Below are 22,933 nucleotides of genomic sequence, written 5' to 3' on the forward strand. Positions count from 1 at the left end.
TGTAACTTGGTTAAAGAATAGGGTGAAGTTCGTTGAGTGCACTTCATGAGGAACAATGTGGTACAGGCTCTTCTCTTGCAGTTTCTTCTCATTGAATCCTCACTTTCTTGGGCTGAGACGAGCTGGGCTAGGCTGGGCCTGGCCAGGTTGGGCTTGGATCTCTCTTCTCCTCTCATTCATCATGGGCATTGTTTCTGGAACTAGCCTTGATCTGCAATCTTACAGTTGAGGGTGTTACTTCTGATCAACTTCCAGCAGCAGGTGTCTTCTTTTCAGTGCCTGATTCTTTGCAAAATGAATTGTGCCCATTAGAAGCAAATACCAGAGAGCTGGATGACACAGCTGATCGCAGACCTTTCCTTTTCCAGCATTTGGTTGCAATTCTTCTGCCCATAATTTGCTACCTCTGGCTCTTTGGGCCATACAGGCATCCTGCCATCCTGTTCTTTTATGGGTAAGAGGCATTGATGGCATCTGGGATACTTTCCCCTTTTCCTTCTCACTTAAGTGTATCCAGTGTGGCAGTTACTGTAGCCTCCTCCCCCCTTGCAAACAGCCACTGTAGAACCTTGGGCCTCTAGGATTCTCTGCCTGCCATGCTTGGGTGCAAGATCAGGCAAAATGAAGAAGAGAAGAGTTAGAGAAAGAAGAGGACATTCATTGAGAATAGGGAACATGCAGAATGAAAGAGTACAGGAAAAACAAGATTCATGTGGATTTTTGGTTTCTGTGAGAAATAAGTTGACACATTTTGGCTTCATTTTGTATTAATAGAACATACAGGGACGCCTGGGTGGCTCAGTGGTTTGGTGCCTGCCTTTGGCCCGGGGCATGATCCTGGAGTCCCATGATGGAGTCCCACATCAGGCTCCCTGCATGGAGTCTGCTTCTCCCTCTGCCTATGTCTCTGCCTCTCTCTTTTTCTGTGTCTCTCATGAATAATAAATAAAATATTTTAAAAAGAGCATACAGTTATATATATTTACATACATGTAAATTTATATTAATATATTAGTATAACATTTACATAACATATTAATTCCTCTATAACATTGATTATAATATAATAACATAGTTACATAATTAGTATTTAATATCTTATAGTCATTAAATTATTTATTTATGCAGCTAGATAGTGCAGCAATGGCCATGAACTCTGTACACTAAAGAGAATATATATTTTTTCAGTTTTGGGGGTCATATTACCTCATTTACATCATTTATTGTATGTTCATAGAATATAGGTTGTTTTTAAATGCTCCATTATCTTCTACATTTTTTCCCTTGTGTTTTTAAAAAGATTTTATTTATTTATTCATGAGAGACACACAGAGAGAGGCAGAGACATAGGCAGAGGGAGAAGCAGGCTCCCTGTAAGGAGCCCGATGCAGGACTTGATCCCAGAAACCTGGGATCACAACTGAGCCAAAGGCAGATTCTCTCTTTTTTTTTAAGATTTTATGTATGTATTAATGAGAGACACGTGGAGAGAGAAAGGCAGAGACACAGGCAGAGAGAGAAGCAGTCTCCACACAGGGAGCCCTCTGTGGGACTCGATACCAGGACCCTGGGATCATGCCCTGAGCCAAAGGCAGATTCTCAACCACTGAGCCACCCAGGCATCCCTTCCCTTGTATTTTTAAGGAATACAGCATTATGAGACATATTGTGTTTTCCTCTTGATGATTGTTTATTTTGAAGCATCATGAACTAATGTGACTTGATGGATTTTGTGGAGACACTTTAGAAAGGGTGCATGAGAAAGGCACCATGGCAAGTTACACCGTGCCCCGGAGCATAAGGAAGATGCCTATAGTCAGTCCCTTCCAGCCTGGATTGCTTCTTGTGACTGATAAAGTGCGTTAGGGCTGAGCTGCTCATGATTTTTAGGTGATGTAAGCTGGTTTAGGGGAGGAAATCTATGGATCCAGTCATCTTCCTCAATGGTAGGCTTGTAGGAGAGCCTAGATCAATCTACCTGTGAACTTTTCTGGTGCTAAAATTAGGAGGTGTGTGATATAAGACGCCGAGAGCCCACAAGAAGATAGCTTACAGATGGGACCTCCAGAGAGACATACTTCACCTATAAGCCTACTTTTCCTATTATGAGATATGAGTTTGTTCAGTGATGGGGGTGATGCTTATCTGAGAAGAAATTGTGAGAGGTGTTGCAGCATAGAGACATGGCTTAAGCTTATAATCTTTTTTCAAGATTTTCCCCCCTCAGAGTCATACCTCAGATAGCCTAGTTCAATGATATCAGTATACAATGTGAGGCTAACAGTCCGTAGAAAGTATCAGCAAGCCAGACCAGTGTCTCTTTCCTCTATGTTCCTATGGAGATCAAGGGATTCCATAGCTCCTACATTTAGGGTGGGTGGTGTAAGATTGAGGGAAAGTGTAGTAACATAAATTCTGGTAGCAGTGAAATATTTACATGTTAAAATATTCAGTGCTAACATTCAGTTCTATTTAGGGAGACCCTTAGTTAGGCCTTTCCTGGTTCCCTCTATTTTCTCTCCAGAGTTCCCGCAATTTAACTTTAGCCTGAAAGCTCAGCATCATCCTAACTTCTAGAAGACTCTTTAAAAAAAAGATTTTATTTATTCAAGAAACAGAGAGAGAGGAAGAGACACAGGCAGAAGGAGAAATAGGCAGAGGGAGGAGCAGGCTCCATGCCAGAAGCCCAACACGGGACTTGATCCCGGGTCTCCAGGCGGCACCAAACTGCTGAGCCACCCGGGCTGCCCTCTAGAAGACTCTTAAACAGAGAAGGAATAACCTAAACAGCTTAGTCTAACACTTTGGAACTTAGCATCAAGGCTTATTTTGACCTAAAGTCTTATTTTTATGGTTTGGGTACCATCTTATACTATATGTATTTTTTTAAGATTTTATTTTTAAGTAATCTCTATACCCAATGTGGGGTTCAAAACTGTAACCCTGAGATCAAGAGTTGTGTGCTATAACAGCTGAGCCAGCCAGGCACTCCCATCTTGTTCTCCAGACCCACTTCCTGCATTTTGCACACACTCAGATCAATGGGAATTGTAATATATGTAACTATCCAGTCTATCTTAGCAGGCTCTGTCTTACTTGCCCTTTTGTCAGTTTGTGATTTAATTAAAGACCAGGGTCTCTCAAAACCCTAAGGTTAGTTATTTTTGTTTGTTTGTTTTTTTCTAAGATCTAAATACCTAGAGCCCTACCATATACAGATAAATTTTGTTAGTGTCAACTACTTAGCTGTTTGGTGGTCCAAATATCCCTTGATCCCATATTTTCCATTTCAGTGTACTACATATCTATAAAGGCATTCTTTTATCTCATGTTGGACTCACTCCCATCCTAAGGCCTACTCTTTTCTAGTTCCCATATTTTCTGAAAACCTTATTATGCCTAGGTCTGGATTTTCTTGTATCAACTATAACTGAGCTTGTTGTGTCTTTTAGCAAATTGAGAGTCCAAGACCGATGTACCTTTTTTAGTTTCTGATACATTTATGTCACATTTTATATATTGTCATATTCATAGATATATGTACCATTCATATGTTTTGGCTGCTACATGCCTATTGAAATTTTTTTCAGAAATTCCAAAAGAGTAGTCTATAATTAAGCACCAAATTTGAATGTACCAAATTGTAAGTTTGCAAATGTGCTGTGGGATCTTATATATTTTCTTTTTCCAAATAGCAATGTAATAATATTGACCTGTTTTAAATAATGTGTAAGTTTTCAGAATTGTAAATGCTTGTGGATTTAAACTTGGTTAGAATCTGACTGTCCCAGAAATGTCAAAGCTAGTCATCTTTTTACCCATTCATTTGATAATTTATTTAATAACTCTGATCTTTCTGAATCTCAGTGTATTCAGATCTCAAATGGTTGTAAAGACCAACAATTTATATACTTACAGAAATTAGAAACTAAAAAATACAAATCACAAAAAAATAGGTATTATTGCCTGGAATTCAGTACTCTATTCTGCCTTCAGACCTACTGTAGGACATGCTGGTCCTTTGCTATTCCACAGATAGCAAAAATTCAGTTTTTCTAACAGGTACAGATCCCTATGCCAGACACTGTGTGGAAATCTTAGATGTGAGCTTCTACTCTCTCTCTCTCAGTCATTTTTTTTCCTAAGAACTAAATACCTACTGTCCACCTCTGGTGTGATACCTGGTACATGATAAGAATCCAATAAAAGTTTCACTGTGAGTGGGAGTGCAGGTTGATACAATACTTTTGGAGGGTAACAGTATCTTTCAAATTTTTAAGTCTACATATCCTTCATTCCAGCAATTCTACTTCTAGGGATTTAGATATAGACATAAACATATTTCAGGGCATTCACATTGCAGCCTGTCTGCAACAGAGAACAAAAGCCTGAAAACAACTAGAAGTCCATCAATATTGGACCGATTATAGATTGTTTTCTATAATCTTTTTTTAAAGGTTTACTTATTTATTTATTCATGATAGACACACACAGAGAGAGGCAGAGACACAGGCAGAGGGAGAAGCAGGCTCCATGCTAGGAGCCTGACGCGGGACTCGATCCCGGGACTCCAGGATTGCGCCCTGGGCCAAAGGCAGGTGCCAAACCGCTGAGCCACCCAGGGATCCCCCTGTTTTCTATAATCAATGAAACATTATGCACTCCAGGCATTAAAAAGAATAGAGCGGATGTATGCATAAATTGACTAGGAAAATCAGTATCCAAGATAGATTGTAGGATACATATATTCTACCGTTTTGTATAAAAGAGAAGATAACTATATATGTACAAATAAATATTTATATATAAACAATAAGTCTTTCTCTTACACCATACACAAAGATAAACTCAAAATGGATGAAAGATCTAAATGCAAGACAAGAATCCATCAAAATCCTAGAGGAGAACACAGGTAACACCATTTATGAACTTGGCCACAGCAACTTCTTGCAAGATACATCTATGAAGGCAAGGGAAACAAAAGCAAAAATGAACTATTGGGACTTCATCAAGATAAAAAGCTTCTGCACAGCAAAGAAACAGTCAACAAAGCTAAAAAACAACCTACAGAATGGGAGAAGATATTTGCAAATGATGTATCAGATAAAGGGCTAGTATCCAAGATCTATAAAGAACTTATTAAACTCAACAGCAAAGAAACAAACAATCCAATCCTGAAATGGGCAAAAGACATGAACAGAAATTTCACAGAGGAAGACATAGACATGGCCAACAAGTACGTAAGAAAATGCTCCACATCACTTTCCATCAGGGAAATACAAATCAAAACCACAGTGAGTTACTACCTCACCCCAGTGACAATGGTGAAGATTAACAAGACAAGAAACCACAGATGTTGGAGAGGATGTGGAGAAAGGAGAACCCTCTTGCGCTGTTGGTGGGAATGTGAACTGGTGCAGCCACTCTGGAAAACTGTGTGGGGGTTCCTCAAAGAGTTAAAAATAGACCTGCCCTACGACCCAGCAATTGCACTGCTGGGGATTTGCCCCAAAGATACAGATGCAGTGAAACGGCAGGACACCTGCACCCCGATGTTTATAGCAGCAATGTCCACAATAGCCAAACTGTGGAAGGAGCCTCGGCGTCCATCGAAAGATGAATGGATAAAAAAGATGTGGTTTATGTATACAATGGAATATTCCTCAGCCATTAGAAATGACAAATACCCACCATTTGCTTCAACGTGGATGGAACTGGAGGGTATTATGCTGAGTGAAGTAAGTCAATCGGAGAAGGACAAACATTATCTGGTCTCATCCATTTGGGGGATATAAAAAATAGTGAAAGGGAATAAAGGGGAAAGGAGAGACAATGAGTGGGAAATATCAGTGAGGGAGACAGAACATGAGAGACTCCTGACTCTGGGAAACGAACAAGGGGTAGTGGATGGGGAGGTGGGCGGGGATGAGGGTAACTGGGTGACGGGCAGTGAGGGGGGCACTTGATGGGATGAGCACTGGGTGTTATGCTATATGTTGGCAAATCGAACTTCAATAAAAACATATACTAAAAAAAATAATAATAATAATAAGCCTGAATGTAAGCAGTTGGAAAACATCTGGGAGAACCACACAAGGAAGTGGAGATTTGGGACTTAACTTTCACTGCGTATCCTGTACTATTTTGATTCTGAAGTGTACACACGTGCTCATCGAACCTGTGCTACCGGCCCCCGGCTTAGGCGGGCACTGTGGTTCCCCGACTCCTGTTTACTAATCAAACTTCTCCGTCAGCCAGCGTGGTGACGTCATCACGACTGTCGCGGCGCGTGCGCAGTAGAAGGGGGCCGGAACTGCGTGGGTGGTGCTTCTGCGCTGCCGCCCTGGGATTTTGTTTTGGCACGGAGGACGCTGGCCTGGCGGCTTTGTGGCTCTTGCCGTTGGGTGGGCGGCATCTTGGGGCCCAGATGAGCCAGTGGCATCATGCCCGCGGCGGCTGGGGCCAGGGGCACGTGTTCTCTGGGCGTCGCTCAGCCAAGAAGAAGCGCGGAAACCACGTCCCGGAAAGGTAATCCGCCTTGGCCCCAGGGCGTGGCCCTCCTGCTCTGAGCCTCTGGGCCTGGGCTCCGTCTCTCATGGTCTCTACCTGCGCCGGGCCCCGCCGCGCGCCTGGCCCGTCCGCGGGAGCTGGGAGGCCCTGATGCTCCCGCTGCTCCGCCCGTAATGTCTGATCATCTGTGAGGTTCTGATTTCTTCCCATTTTGTTAAAAGCGAGGCTCTGGCCATTGCTTTTCTGGTAAAATGCAGAGGGACGGCTTTTTAAAGATGGGTGCCAGTATTGGGGACACCCCTTAATTATCACATTGGAGTCTCCCTGAGTTCCTCGAGCTGTTCTTTTGGCACAGCAAATATGACTAATAAGACGAGTTCGAGTGAGAAAACTCACCGGGACGTCCGAACTTTCCACCGTAAAAGTTGATTTCTAATTTTTCCAGGAATCACAGAGGGCATACTGTTGCTTCCTCACACGTCTCATTTGAGCTAACTTCTTCTGTAGAAATAATTTTGACACCTTACTCATGCGTGAACTCTTTTCTTATTTCTTGAGACCTTCCTTTCCTCCCATCTCCTGCATCACGGTCCCCTTCATTTTATTTCCTGGATATCATTAAACTGTCAACTACTCTATGTTAGAATTTGCCTGATCTGTTGCGGTTAGGTGCTAACTAGTGTACATATATCAACTCTTATTTCCTTCCAATCCATTTTCCACACAAGTCCTTTTAATAGACTAGTTCGAATGTTGCTCATAAATATATACCAAAAACATTCTCTTAAGAATACAAACTCTTTGCCATGGTCTTTAAGACTCTGCATATTCAAGACTCCTCTCTTGCTTCTCCAGCCCTACACTGTGTCATTTTTGTCTCACTTTCTGTGCTTCAGCTATACCGAATTAACCTTAACTAACTCATCCTACAGATGTCAGCTCAAATAGGACTTTTCACTGTGACTCCTAACATTCCTAAGTGAAGTTCACAGTCCCTTTTCTATCAGGTTTTCTTTTAAAATATTGAACTTGAAGTTCTCTGTTGGTTGAATTTGATGGCATCAGTTGTATAAGGACTAAAACTGAAGTGAAAAGAATTAAATTATTTCAGTCAACTAAGACGTGTTAATGACGTCTTAGTATTCAGGGTTGGTCTAGGTTTTATCAGGGATAGAAAAGTACTGGCCAACCCTGGTTTTAGATCTGCCTTATTTGTTGAGACCTTTGTACTGTTGCCTTGTATCTAGGAAAGTATAAGTTGTTGCTAGGTGTTGAGTAAGTAGTGGAACAGCAGAATTCAAAGGGAAGAGGAGACCTACTGTGTGGGCTATGGTTTCCATTTACAAGGAACTTTCATTCTATGCTGGGAGATAGGCTAACATAAAATTTGGCTAACAAATTGTATTAATAGGTGGAAAGACTACCTCCCAATTGGACAACGGATGCCTGGGACTCGTTTCATTGCTTTCAAAGTTCCTTTGAAAAAGGTGAGCAAAAGTTAATTTATATTTCACAAATCTGAATTCATGATGTCAAATACTGGTGCTTGGCCATGTCCCACTCCACTCCCCCCTTCTCTGTTTTTTTGTTTTGTTTTGTTTTTGTTTTTATTTTTATTTTTTCCAGTCATCTCTGTAGTCCGTGTGGGGCTTAAACTCATGACCCCAAGATCAAGAGTCCCATGCTTAGGGACTTGGTCCCACTCTTGGTTGCCTGGGTGGCTCAGTTAGTTAAGTGTCTGACTTGATCTCGGCATTAAAAAAAAAAAAAAAAGTCACATGTTCTATCAACTGAGCCAGCTAGGCACCTCTTCATATACCCCCCTTTTTTTTAAATGAAATTTTTTTAAAGATTTTATTTATTTATTCATGAGAGACACAGAGAGAATGAGAGAGGCAGCGACACAGGGAGAGGGAGAAGCAGGCTCCATGCAGGGAGCCCGATGTGGGACTCGATCCTGGGTCTCCAGGATCACGCCTTGGGCTGAAGGCTGCGCTAAACTGCTGAGCCACCCAGGGTGCCCCATATTCCCTTTTTAATAACAAATACTTTGTTATATCCCTTTTACTATTCTGAAATAAAATTCATAGATAAGTACTACTTCCATAGTTAATTTTAGAGAAAAATCAATATAATGCTGAAACTATAATACAAACAATGAATAAAAGTAACTTGTAATAAGGTAATATGTATTAATTTCAATATGTAAATATTGGGGCATAACTATATTAGAAATAAAGTAGGCAGTTACTTGCACCATGAATATAAAAACTGCAGATGCAAATGGAGCCAGATGGGTTTTCCTGCCTTACTGGCAGGACTTTCCGTGATAGTGAACAGCTCTTAGTAGATTTTCAAATAAAACAAAGTACAGTCTTTACTTGATTGATAATGTGATTACTGCCTTGGAAAATTCAACGTACTTTAAAACTATACAAAAAAAACTTTCGAGTTTATTTGTGGAGTTGGTTTGAAGGCTTAGATAATTAAGAGTTTTTCACCCGTGTGAGTGTTGAATAGGATATTCAAAAATCATTAGGCTTCTCTGTGTGGCCTCCATAGGAGGACACATCATGAGGCACCATTGGCCGTGCAGGCTGGTGACAAGAGTGCCTGTGGCCCAGTCGCTGGGCTCTTCAAGGTGCAACAGAACCTATGAGGTGAAGATGAGTCAACATCGTTCTGATGTTTTCCAAAAACGTCTTCAAGGATGGCTGTGATAAAACCACGAGGAACACAATTGCATGTAATAAGCATTTAGGTAGCTGCAGGTGAATGTTCAAGTCTATAATTAAGGTGGTTAAAAATTCTTAATTGCCTCAAAGGCTTGCAATTGGAATGAAAAATGAAGAATTGGTCAAGAAGACATGAAATGAAGCAGATGATGAAAATGTGAGACACAATAGTAGGACTGTTAGGCATTTGGCAAGATTTTAAGCATCCATGACCTCCATTCACTAAATGCTAATAAGACCCCTTCACTCCCATAATCATAACCAAAAAACACCCAAAAATCCAAACCTAAAGACTCAGTGCCCTGGATTAGTAAGTCAGGATTTCAGCTTGGAAATTCTAAAAATTGTGTTTTTGTTTGAACTAAGAAAGGAATAGGTGGGGAAAGCATTTGGCCAATATAAAAAAAAAAAAAAAAAGTGAGAAAAGGGACACCTGGCTGGCTCAGTGGTTGAGTATCTGCTTTCATCTCAGGGCGTGATCCCAGAGTCCTGGGATCGAGTCCTGCATTGGGCTCCCTGTGGAGAGCCTCCTTCACCCCCTGCCTATATCTCTGCCTCTCTCTCTCTTTCATGAATAAATAAATAAAATGTTAAAAAAAAAAAAAGACTCATATCTCATTAAACTGCCCAGCATAGAATGGATTGGTATCTCGAGAAGCACACTTTGGGTGTTTTGGGAATTTATTTGTTACTCCTAGGTCAGAGTTCCTTTTTCATCTCTTATGTCAGTTCTTCTGCATCTCTGGATTTAAAAACTCATCTTTTTATAAAGGTAACTATATGGTTCTTATTCACATCCATCAACATCAAACATGGTGGTGTTGAATAAGTAGAATAGTGTTGAATAGTGTTTGGCCTATAATAAATATTAACAGATATTTGTGGAATGGACACCCCATTTGCGGTTACTGTGAGTTATCTCCTGTATTTCTTTTCTCTGTAAGATTGTCCTAATTTCCTAACTCCCTATTTCTGGCCTCTGAAAGTGGATTCCTGAGGTTCCACCAGGGTCCCTGCTTAGCCTCTTGCCTAAAAGTACATAAGCAAGATTGAAAAATAGGAAGACTCTTTAGTTTTCCTTCCTCCACACAGCCACAAATCTTTCCTGTATGATGCCATGATAAAAAGCCTCCTCCTAGCTCTATATACTCGGGTTATCTGTATTTACCATTGGCATTATTTAGGCACTGTAAAGGGGACTACAGAGCTGCATAACCACCCCAGTGCAGTTCCTATTCATGCTTAGAGTTAACATGTGACATTGACTTCCTGTGTGTTTTATGGAAGTCACCCAAAGAAAAGCAGCCCCAGTACTTGACAGTCACTTCTCATGCACATTGGAATATAAAATAGCATATGTTGAGTATCACATAAGTGCTATGGCAAGAAATACCTAGGAAGTTAAAGGAGGGGGAAATGATAACAGACAGGAAGGCTTCCTAAAGGGGTTGTGACTTGAATTAGTTATTTAAAGTTGTTCACATGGCTAGAGATGATATTTGATCCATCAGCTCCAAGTCTGCAAGAAGCTTACTAGAGAGATTGTATACCTTGTAATTCATTTACTCCTCAAAGCTCTCATATGTGGAAGACTCAACATCATCAATCTCTTATATCTTCCTAAGTTAATATATTACAAATATAACATCTCAAATAGACTGATTCTAAAATTCATAGAGAAAAATAAACCTAAATAGCCAGGAAAATTCTGAAAAAGAAGAATAAAGGTGGAGGGGGATCACGTAGCCCTGCCAGATACTAAGCCTATATTAAAAGTGTTGCTAGAGCACAGGGGATTTTTAGGGCAATGAAACTATTCTGTATAATACCATAAGAGTAAATATATGTCATTATACATTGGTCAAAACCCATAGAATGTACAATACAAAGTGATTTGTAACATAGACTGTGGACTTTGAAAATGATGTATCAGTGCTGGTTCATTGATTCTAACAAATGGACCACAGTGGTGTGGAATGTTGATGGAGGAAAATGAGGGGGATGGGCTAAAAAGAGAGGGTATAAGGGGAAACCCTGCTTTCTGTTCGGTTTTGTTTTGAACCTAGAACTGCTCTAAAAACTAGTCTATTAATTTTTTTTTTATTAAAGTGTGTTGCTGGCATTTGAATAACATCACAGATCAATGAGCGGAGTATATAAAGAAGCCAAATATGTAAAAGAATGTTTAGCAATAAAAGCCACCCTTCATATATATATGTATTTAAGAAGTATTTAGAAGTACCTATTTATAGGCATTCCGCGTGGAGCTGGAGATACAGTGGTAGACAGGACTGATACGGTCCCTGCATTCTGGGACTTAGAGTCTGGTTAGGAGATGAACATAACACAAACATAGAAATAAATGCATAGAAGTGAGCTTATTTTCTTCCTTCTCATTTCTAGAAGAAAGGATTGTAACATAACTTGTAAATTCCCAGCAGAGGGGAAACTTTCCTTTGAATCTCCTTGTGTGTTGGCATCACAAGGCTTGAATAAATGGCTTTTAAGCACACACTTGCTCTTATTTCATTCTCTCTAACAGAGTTTTGAAAAGAATCTTGCTCCAGAAGAACGTTTTTCACCGTTGGATCTTTTTAACAAAATCCAAAACCAGAATGAAGAACTTGGGCTGATTATTGATTTAACTTATACTCACCGCTATTATAAACCAGAGGTAATTGGAACCCTTCACTGAAAAGAACCTACTGACTGATACTATAATAATGTGTAGTATCAGTAGTTATCATCATATGCTAAGGCTTTTTTCCATGGGTAATAGTTCAAAAAGGGAACTTAGTGGTTTCCTTAAGTACCTATTTCTTTTTTTTTTTAAAGTACCTATTTTTAATTAGTATGTCAAAATGAGGTTAAAGAATGAATTAAAATGTAATATTGGGCGGTCGGCTCTGTATGTGCTAAAGAAATTCTGTAAGCTTCCATGTTCCGTATTTTGAAAATAAACTTTCAGTAAGAATAGTAGCAGCCTAAAAGGAACGAAATGAATATCCATTATGTCTTTAGCACTTATTTTAAGCAGTTGGCCTGAGCATGTGAGCATCATGGTAAAAGACAGCTGTTCTTTAAACCTAATGCTTTTCTTTTCGCAATATATAATCTGTTGGCCTATGTGGCCTCTCAGTGGGAGGGAATTATCCTTCTGGCCAATTTTGTTTTCTTGGACAACAAATAATGCCTAATGTTTATTAATATTTGTAAAGCAGTTTGCTATTTAAAAACTACTTTTCCCTGCATTAACTTAATTAATACAACAGTCCTTTACTGATGAAGTACTAGTAGTACTGCTATCTCCTGCTGAGTGCTTACTCTGCGCTAGACTCAGGATAGATGATTACAGTTGCAAATTTTATAGATGATAAAACTAAGTCTCAAAAAGAGAATTGACACTTGAACTCAGTTATTCCTCTTGTTTTAGTTTATTGTGGTCAAATGTACATAAATATCTTAACCATTTGTAAGTGTACAGTTCTGTGGCATTAAATACGTCCACATTGATTGTTGCATAACCATTATCGTCTCTAACCGAAACTTTTTCATCATTCTAAACAAAAACAACATTCATTAAACAAATAATCTTACTTCCTCTCCCTGCCACGGTAGCCTCTGTGCCAGTTTCTGTCTCTGTGAATTTGACTGTTCTAGGTACTTCATTTAAGTGGAATCATAGAATATTTGTCCTTCTGTGTTGGACTTCACTAACTAATGTTTTCAGGATTCATCCATGTAACAAAATGTCATTCCTTTTTATGCCTGAGTAATATTCCATTGTGTGTATATTCCATATTTTGTTTATCCATTCACCTTTGATGGACACTTGAGTTGTTTCCACCTTTTGGCTACTGTGAACAATGCTGCTCTGAACATTGGTGTACCAATATTGGGTCAGATCCCTGCTTTTAGCTCTTAGAGATGTATAGGTAGGAGTGGAGTTATTGGGTCATATGGTAGTTCTATGTTTAGAAACCTTTGAGAAACCATCAAACAATTATCACAAATTTTAAATATACACAGAGGTAGACATAATACTGTGGGTAATCTTTGTACACCCATGAACTTATGCAACTTTAATCTTTATTAATTGACAGCTCTTGTGTTTCATCTCTATACTTACTGGCTTCACCCCATTCCATATTATTTTGTTTTTTTTTTTTTTTTGTTTTTTTTTGTTTGTTTTTTTTTTTAATTTTTATTTATTTATGATAGTCACACAGGGAGAGAGAGAAAGAGAGAGGCAGAGACACAGGCAGAGGGAGAAGCAGGCTCCATGCACCGGGAGCCCGACGTGGGACTCGATCCCGGGTCTCCAGGATCGCGCCCTGGGCCAAAGGCAGGCGCTAAACCGCTGCACCACCCAGGGATCCCCCCATATTATTTTGAAGCATATCCCATATATCATATAATTTCACCTGTACTTTCTTGGTATATATATTTAAAATATAGGACTTTTATTTTTTACTATAATTATATAACATTAAATATCCAGTCAGTGGTCAAATTTCAGTTGTCTTCTAAATGTGTTAGAAAATGTTTTTTAAGAGTTGAATTAAATCCAGATAAGATCCACACTTTGTCATTGATTATTAGGTCTCTGAATTCTTTCCTTACAAATGAAATAATAACACATTTTCATGGTTTTGCCTTATAGGACTTACCAGAAACTATTCCTCACTTAAAAATTTATACAATTGGGCATCAGGTGCCTGATGATGACACTATTTTTAAATTCAAATGTGCTGTTAATGAGTTTTTAAAAGAAAATACAGACAATGGTGAGTTTATTGTTGTTTTCTTTCCTCTTACATGAACTTAGGTGTGCATTTTGAATGGGGTTGGGATTTTTAGTATTTTTAATAGTTTTAGCAATTAGGCCTATTGTGTTTGATAATATAAAGGTAGAAATGTCAGATGGTGCAGATAGAGTAAGGTGTTTTTCCTTTTATGGTCACAAACAATTTAGTTTAAAAAGTGGTTTTAATGAGAAGTATGAACTAGCCTCCTCATCTATTTTTATTTATTTTTAAAGATTTTTATTTATTTATTCATGAGAAACACAGACAAAGAGAAGCAGAGACATAGGCAGAGGGAGAAGCAGGTTCCATGCAGTGAACCTGATGTGGGACTCGATCCCGGGACTACAGGATCATGCCCTGAGCCGAAGGCAGATGCTCAACCACCAGGCTATCCAGCATCCTCATATCTTTTTAAAGATATTTGGGAAATATATAATAAAAACTTTTTTTGTCTTATTTATTGGTTCAGAGGTGAGAGGTAGGGGAAAAGGTTAAGGATGTCAGGGTTTTGGGTCAAAGGATATGGAAAGCATGGCTTGTGTGACCCTCTGCTGAGAAAACAAGAAAAAAAGATCTCAAGGTCTTAGCATATATAAGAGACAATAAAAGGAAAAGGTTTGGAGACAGAGCCCTAGAAGCAGAGCAAACCAAGGTGCACCAGTGGAGTGGCCTCCTCATCATGTGCATTTAAGATATTCCTGCTGTTTTCCATTTTGGATACAAATGCAGAAGGACACTACCACCTGTCATTCAGACATAAAGGAGTTTAAAAAGCTCTCATTTCTTGTTCCTGCTTTAAGATATACCACTCTGTGGGAAATAGATCTTACTAAGCTATTAGCTTCTGAATTTTAAGAATCCACTTACCTATTTCTGGCATCTGGCTATCAGAAAGAATCTGGTATTTGCTATATTTTAAGATTAAGGAATCTTTTGTCTTTGGAAAGCCACTGACCTACAGAACCAAATGTTCATTTTGTTCTCTTTCTAAATTTAGCTTGAGGAGTGTATACTGTGTTAAATAGAGAGCATATATTCCATATACACACACACAAACAGGGACTAGAGGAGAAAAAATAGAGATGGAGGTGGGAAGATAGGGGATGGGAGGTGAGAGAGAAAAAGACAGGAATTTTAAGATAAATTTTCAAACTATATATAACATGGTTGCCTAATGCAGACACTTGCTCTTAAATATCTTAAGCCCTGTTCCCTGATCTTCCCTCTACTTTAACTTTAAAACTTAAGAGGCTTGGCCTTGCTTCTGACAAACACGTCATCCATGGACAGGGTAAATTATTTGATTTGTATTAATTTGTCTCAGAAACATTACCTCGTAAGATATTAGGGTGCAGCTGCCAGCCTTCTCACTGCTTCCAGGCTCCTCTGTGTGCAGCTGCCCTACAGTATTCCATCTGTTCTGTGAGGGCTAGAAGATTCATATGAGTGCACATGAGCAGGTCTGTAAATCTTGTTTGTTCCCATGTTCTACCGTATTGAGCTCTCCTGGTAGTCCTGGGACCTTGCTTATGATCCACTTTGGCTACCTCTGATCTAAGCCCCTCCCACAGATTCCAGGCTCCCTGATGAAGAGGGTGATGCTCTACTGTCCACTCCTTAGAACTGCTAGAAACTCAGAAAATACGTTGATTCAATAAATGCTGAGAGGCTTTTGGACTTGGTAGAGCTCGGGGATACAGGGTGAAAGCAGTCTCTATTCCTTAGAAACCTACAGTTACCCAGGAAGATAAATGTGTGCTAACTCTAAGATAGTGGCCTAATTAGAATAAAAGAACTAAGTGCAACAGGAACATGAAGGAGAGGTTGAGGGAAGCCTGCCTGGGGAGACAGCATTTGAGCTGGGCAGTGGAGAAGAGAATTTTGCCAGAATGAGAAAGAGAATGTCTGAGTTTTGGGAATAAGTACAAGAGGCACAGGGCTTGAACTTGTACCAGGGAGCGGAAGCCTCTGATGTGACTAGAGGATAGTATGAAAGGGCGTAGAATTCATATGTTCATTTTCAACAAGCATTTAAAGGTCACTTTTTAAGTTAAAGGCACTGTTCTAGGAAGCAGTAACAGAAGTAAGTTCTTGTCCTTTTATACTCTGCACCCTGGTGGAGGAGAGGGATGAATAAGTAACTATAGGAAATGTCAGATAGTCATACATGCTTTGGGGAGTAATAAAGAGGATTCAGAAGGGAGGGGACATATGGGGGTAATCAGGGAAGGCCTCTCTATTAAGATGTCATTTGAGTAGAGCCTTAAAAGAAGTGATGAACCATTGGATATCTGCAGAGTTTGGGGGACAGAGTGTTCAAAGGAGAGGGAATAGTAGGTGCAAAGCCTGTGAGGCATGACTATGCTCGGCATGTTTGAGGAATAGTAAGGAGGCTAGTGTAGCCAGAGTGGAGAATTTATGTGAGATCAGAGCAGTAGAAAATGGGATCTGAGAGGTTGGCAGGGGCAGGAGGTAGATCATGGAGGTCTCTGTAAATCCTAGTTTGAGTTGTTGTGGACATACAGTTCAGTTGGAGAAATTGATGATACCGTTTATAAAGAGTTCTAAGTGCTGTGCTAATAGTTTGGGCTCTATTGTATGCTAAATGAAGATTTTTAAGGGAGCAACCCTGCGAGTGCTTTCCTACCAGACACCATCTAGTTACAGACATACATTTTGCAAAGATCAACTACATGTGATTGTTTTTAATTTCTCACATAATTTTTTAAAGGATGAATTAAGAAATACTATGGCACAGTTGGAAAAATTTTAAACTTCATTCTAGTCTTTGTTCTGTTGGCTGCTGTGCAGCTTGGGCTTACATCTCCAATTCTCACTTTTTCATCATAAAATATGAATAACACTGCTTACCCGAGTGCTTCACGGGCACATAGACTCTGGTTTGTGTGGGGATCACCAAGTGAGAGAAGGAATGGAAGTGCTGAGGGAACTCATGAGTCCCATAGAAACTGTTCTCTTTCATATTGAGTATCCAAAGTAAAGGCATTCAATTTGTTTTACTCAAAAACAAGTTTCATTCTTCAAGCCTGTTTTTTTTGGCTTCCATTTTCTATAAATCAGTTACCGATGGGCATTCTGTATGAAGAAACTGGGTTTGTCTCAGTGGCATTTTAGCTGTTAGTAACTGACCAGGCTTTCTCCAGTTTACACAATTACATCTAATAGGGGCTATGCAGAATTTCTCAGAGGTGGTGAATTTCGACTTTATGTTAGATAATTCTTTATATAGTATCTTTCTTTCTTTCTTTCTTTCTTTCTTTCTTTCTTTCTTTCTTTCTTTCTTTCTTTCTTTCTTTCTTTCTTTCTTTTTTAAGATTTTATTTATTTACTCATGAGAGACACACACACACACAGAGGCAGAGACACAGGCAGAAGGAAAAGCAGGCTCCATGCAGGGAGCCCAACGTGGGACTCGATCCCGGGTCTCCAGGATCATGCCCTGGGCTGAAGGCGGCGCTAAACTGCTGAGCCACCCGGGCTGCCCCGTATAGTATGTTTCGAAAATATGCACTCCTCACTAGTTATTCCTTTTCAGGGTAGTGGTAGTGTTTGTGGCAACTAATAAACGGTACTCTGAGGAAAATTGTAGAATTTGTTTTTGACATATCTGCTTCACTTATTTAACTCCGTTCCTTGTTTTTTAGACAAACTTATTGGTGTTCATTGTACCCATGGTTTAAACAGGACTGGCTATCTCATCTGCAGGTGAGTTACCAACCCCAAGAGAAAGATAATGTTTAAGTTGTTTTGTTTACAATAGTAGTGTAACCTAGTTGCAAAAAATGGAGTCAGTATTGAAATGTATGAAATAGAGCAGTCCCCACCCTAAGATTACCACCATAATAATTTAGTACGTATTTTTTCAGGCTTAAAAAAGCAGACAGATACAATGGTGTGTTATTTAGACATCCTGTTTTATAATTTAATATATGATGGACATCTTCCTGTGAAAGTATTTGGAAACCTCATTCTTTTTTAAAAACTGTATTGTTCCTCTGTTTCCTGATAAACATAAAAGTCAGAAGTTTTTAATATTGTAAAACATTGAATCAATTAACATTCCTGTTTGAACATATTTGAATACATATGCTATTTTCTCAGAAAATTTCACTCAGAATGGATTTCTGAATCAAAGAATTGATGTCATTTTTTTGTGGACTTTGCTACACTGTACTGATTTATATTTGTTCATTCAGAAAATACTTACCAAGAATCTGTTATTGTGTAAGCACTGTGCTGGGTGCTAGCAGGAAGACTTCACTTGCCCTTTATGAACCCTTAACAGTCTACAGAAAGAATAGATGTTCAAGAACCACACAAATGTGTGTAAAATTACAGCTCTGACAACTGCCAAGGAGAGAAGCATGGTACATGAGAGCATATTAAGAGGGAGGATTTGACATGGAGATTTCAGAGTGTTTCTCTGGAGATGTTTGGGCCGATACCTGAAGGATGATGAGGTATCTGTTAGACACTGGGGAGAGAATTCTGGGCATAAGGAATAGTAGAGACTGATAATAGGAAAAAACATAAACTCATTGGAGAAATGAGCCAGGGAGAGTGGGCCATGAGAAGTATGGTGTTAAAGTGGAGCTGAAAAGTTAGGGGGAAAAAATGTTGAGGGAGAGGTGCAAGTGCTTGGCTGGCTGATCAGAAGAGCATGTGACTCTTGACCTCAGGGTCATGAGTTTGAGCCTCCTGTTGGGTGTATAGATTACTTTTTTTTTTTTTTTTTGAGATTACTTAAAAAGGTTTAAAATGGATTTGGAGGAGCACCTGGCTTTCTCAGTCAGAAGGGCATGTGACTCTTGATCTCAGGGTCTTGAGTTTGAGCCCAATGTTGTGCAGAGAGATTACTTAAAAAAAAAAAAAAGTTAAAAGTGGAGCTAGAAGTATGGGGAGGAGCTAGATCATGAGGTCTGTGTTGAGACTTTATCTTAAGAGTAATTGAAAACCATTGAACTTTTTTTTAAGGGTGAGTTTGTAGAACAATCAAATTTGTATTTTCAAGCCATCATTTTGCTCCTAATTGGAGAATATACTGCAGGGGAGGAAAGAGTAGAAGCAAGGAGATAAATTAGGCTTTTGTAGAAATCAAGGCATGATGGTAACTCGGACCAAAGTGTGGTCATTTGGGTAGAAAGATATGAACATATTCTAGAGGTGCTTGTTGTTAGGAATTGGTGGTGGGTTGAAGATGAGGTTGAGGGCGAAATGGCTGGTGGTAATGGTGACTCCTAAGCTTCTAGCCCATACAGTTGGTTAGATAGTGTTGTTTAGATTTGATGTTAATATTTTTCCCAATTTCTCTTTCGCTATTTGTTGGTTCCTGGTAAATATTCTGCCAAATTAAGTAAGTCTCCTGTTTCTAGTATAAAAACCACTTAGATCAAAAATGACTGTTATATTTTATCGGATACCTTTTTAATGTCTTCCAGTTTGGTCCTGTATTTTCTTCTCTTTAGTTTATTAACTAAATTGTTGTATTAAGGTAAATAATTGTATGAATAGATGTGCTTAAAGTTGGGTCTTCATTGCATCCTTGGAATAAAAGCCTATTTATGGTCATGGTATATCATTCTTTAATAATTGTTGGATTAGATGTGTTGATATTTTCCTAGGATTTTTTATACATGTATTTGTAAGTAAAATTGGATCTTTTTTGAAAAAAGCTTTATTTTTTTTCTTTTCATAATATGTGACATGAATTATGTTGTTTTATTAGATATTTGATTGATGTACAAGGCATGAGGCCAGATGATGCAATTGAATGTAAGTATAAGGGTTGTCACTCTTTTTTCCTTTTTATAAAAGTTGAAGGTGGAAATGTAGATGAGTTTCTCAAATTTTGGAGAAAAGAAATGTTTGTAATTCATTTGTTCTGACATAATACAATTTTGCCAAAAGTTTATAAAGGGATGTATTTGGAAAAAGTAAGGTGTAAGGGTCTGAATAATTAGTGGATTTCAGCTTTGATCTGCTTTCTCTGGGAAGATTTGCTTTTTGTACAGTGATTTCTAACAGTTCACCCACTCTTCAGTATTCAATAGGTGCCGCGGACATTGCTTAGAAAGACAAAACTACATTGAAGACCTTCAGAAAGGTCCCATCAGAAGGTAAGTTGCATTTTATATGTGAGACATGTGGTTAGGGAGATCTGTTTTTAGATCCTTTAAGTTGTACCCATCCATTTTTCTTGTAGCTTACTTACTTGGTCGGGGAAACCTAAACAAACGAGGCGGGGGAGGATAGAATTATTATTTTCATGGGCCAAAATATTGTTACTAAATTGGCTACAGAATTTGGAAACCAGTAATAAACTGTGTGGAAATGTTCTCTTTGAGGAATTGGGATTCCAGTATATCCAGATCAAGTGGTTTTGAAGACACAACACATATGATGGAACCAGTCCACACCACTATTAAATCTGTTAACCAAGGACATTGGTATAACCTACATCAGACCCAAGGTTACCCAGTACCTTCTCGGCATTTCCACAGCCAGATCCAAGATTTGCAGCAGTCAGTAAGGTATCTCTGTTGTCCCCTTTTCTAGAATTGAAATAGAAATTTATATCATAAGTGATATAAATCTCATGTGGCAAACACATGAGAATGGTGAGAATTGATGTTTTCTAGCTCATCAGTGTCAACCAGGAGGTATCAGTTGCTCCTATTTTGCATTTAGAGCTGGAGAATCAAGAAGAGGATGGGGAATATGTGACTTTTCAGAGGCATTTGGGAAAAGGACTTAGAAAATTTCATTGACTCTAAACCTAGTTTAAGCCAACAATTTGATGTGATTACCACAAAGGAACATTACACAAAGGATGTGTTCTTAGGCTACATTAGTAGTGGTAAAGTTTTCAGATTAAGGAGGGTTGTTATTTAAAGAGTAAATATAAATTATAGAGAAAGTACAAATCCAGTATGATACATTAAATTTACTGATCTTTTTGGAACAATTAAACTTCAATCTTAATTTTCCAAATTTGTTGTGTGTATAATTATTACTAGGACTTTTACACTTTATAGCTAATTTATATATGTAATTATTTATAAAGTGAAAACAGCTTTCTGTTTTTAAAAATGAATACCTTGTTCTGTCTCATGACAACTCTACCAGACTTGGGGAGAAAGTATTTGATTAGAAAAGCGTGGGCATTGATCTCTGTAGGGAAAGGTGGAATGGTTCTCGGGAAGCTACCATGTGCCAAGGTGTCAAGGTGTCATGGTAGGTTACTTAAATACGTTATCTCAGTTTATCTTGAAAACAACCCCTGAAGATGGAAGGTATTACTTTCACTTTATAAAGCACTGAGAAATCCAGAGATGAAGCAATTTATCTGCTAAGGTTATACAAGTAGAAAGCAGGAGAACCAGAGTGTCTGTGTATTATTTTATAAAGCTTATTATATATTTTATTAAAACTAATAATAATTCATTACTTCCTGTTTTCTTTAAGAAAATTTTCACAGAATCAGAATGTTTACCAGAGAGGCCATATCCCTCCTCCTGGTCCCGCTGGAGAGGACTATTCACAAAGGAGGTACTCTTGGAACGTAAAGCCAAATGCCAGTCAAGGAGCCCAGAATGCAATGTGGTATCCTGGCAGTTATTACAGACTGTCCTATCCAACCTATTGTGGGTGGACCGAATGACACAAACCTGTCCTGGAAATCTTCCTGTAGGCAGAGCAGGACTGAAGACAGCTGGAGTGGCTTCGTATAAGATCAGGCCAAATGAGGTTTATAATCTATTTTATTGCTCCCTTATGTGTTCATGCTTAAAGAAAAATGACATTGATACTTACCTCTTTGCTGATAAATTTACAGTATTTGCAACAGTAAAGGAAATAATCTGTCATCCAGTCTTAAATTTTTTTAAGGAAGCTGGTATTGTAGAACTGATAATATAATAAAGAATTTCCCGTGTAAATTATTTTTTAAAAATTCTGTTTTCCTTATCTATGTATTTCTTTCTGACTAGATGTGTGATAGGAGGAGTGTATGTATGGAAATTTCTGGTGTTTTTGTCATGTTCTTTTATTGACCCAGTCACTAAGGCTATCTTTTTCTCTCCTGACTGTTCAAGATTTCTATTAAAATCTATCTAAGAAACAATCTCCTTAAAATCTAATCACTATTTGAAATTAGTAATTGTATTTTTGTGATTAGACGTTTCTTTCTTTGGCAGTCTCTTGTGGGATCTATCTGCTTTCACTGAATTATCAGATATGTGCCGTCTGACACAGGAATGGATAAACATTTAGGTAATTGATTGTCTGTTGGGCAAGAGAAACTGATCGATAAACCAAAATGCTGCTTAATTTACCTGGCAGGGTAATTGTTATCAATTGGGTAGAACTATTCAGAAAACTTGAAAACTTTTATAGACTACAAAAATTCTTTAATGGGGATCCCTGGGTGGCGCAGCGGTTTGGCGCCTGCCTTTGGCCCAGGGCGCGATCCTGGAGACCCGGGATCGAATCCCACGTCGGGCTCCCGGTGCATGGAGCCTGCTTCTCCCACTGCCTGTGTCTCTGCCTCTCTCTCTCTCTGTGTGACTATCATAAAATAAAAAAATAAAAAAAAATTTAAAAAAAAAATAAGTAAAATCTTTTTTAAAAAAAAAATTCTTTAATGAACGGAGTAGGATACAACATTTAAAACCTGGGATATCTGGAAGACTTGTGGACAAGCATGGCTCTTTGTTTTATTGCTTCTCTGTTGAACATAACCTGCTTGGGATCTTTTTCCACTTGCCTCACAGTAGAAGGGTGCCTTGATCTTGACTTCTCAGTTACCTTTTCTGTAGATATTTGATGAATACTCAGGCAACTTGGCTTCATTTTTTTTTA

The 22,933-nt window shown here is 38.7% G+C and overlaps 1 protein-coding gene across 1 annotated transcript; it reads left to right on the forward strand.

Moving 5' to 3' along the window:
* Window positions 1-6,312: 6,312 nt before the first annotated feature.
* On the forward strand, window positions 6,313-22,014 carry DUSP11 (dual specificity phosphatase 11). The gene is made up of 9 exons (XM_055312653.1): window positions 6,313-6,528; window positions 7,922-7,997; window positions 11,788-11,919; window positions 13,909-14,032; window positions 17,719-17,779; window positions 19,800-19,846; window positions 20,115-20,190; window positions 20,419-20,604; window positions 21,539-22,014. Exons 1-9 carry the CDS (start codon window positions 6,428-6,430, stop codon window positions 21,732-21,734), a joined length of 999 nt encoding a protein of 332 aa, XP_055168628.1. The 5' UTR covers window positions 6,313-6,427; the 3' UTR covers window positions 21,735-22,014.
* The last annotated feature ends 919 nt before the right edge of the window (window positions 22,015-22,933 follow it).

Source organism: Nyctereutes procyonoides, unplaced genomic scaffold, assembly GCF_905146905.1.
Source record: "Nyctereutes procyonoides isolate TBG_1078 unplaced genomic scaffold, NYPRO_anot_genome, whole genome shotgun sequence".
Lineage (NCBI taxonomy): Eukaryota > Metazoa > Chordata > Mammalia > Carnivora > Canidae > Nyctereutes > Nyctereutes procyonoides.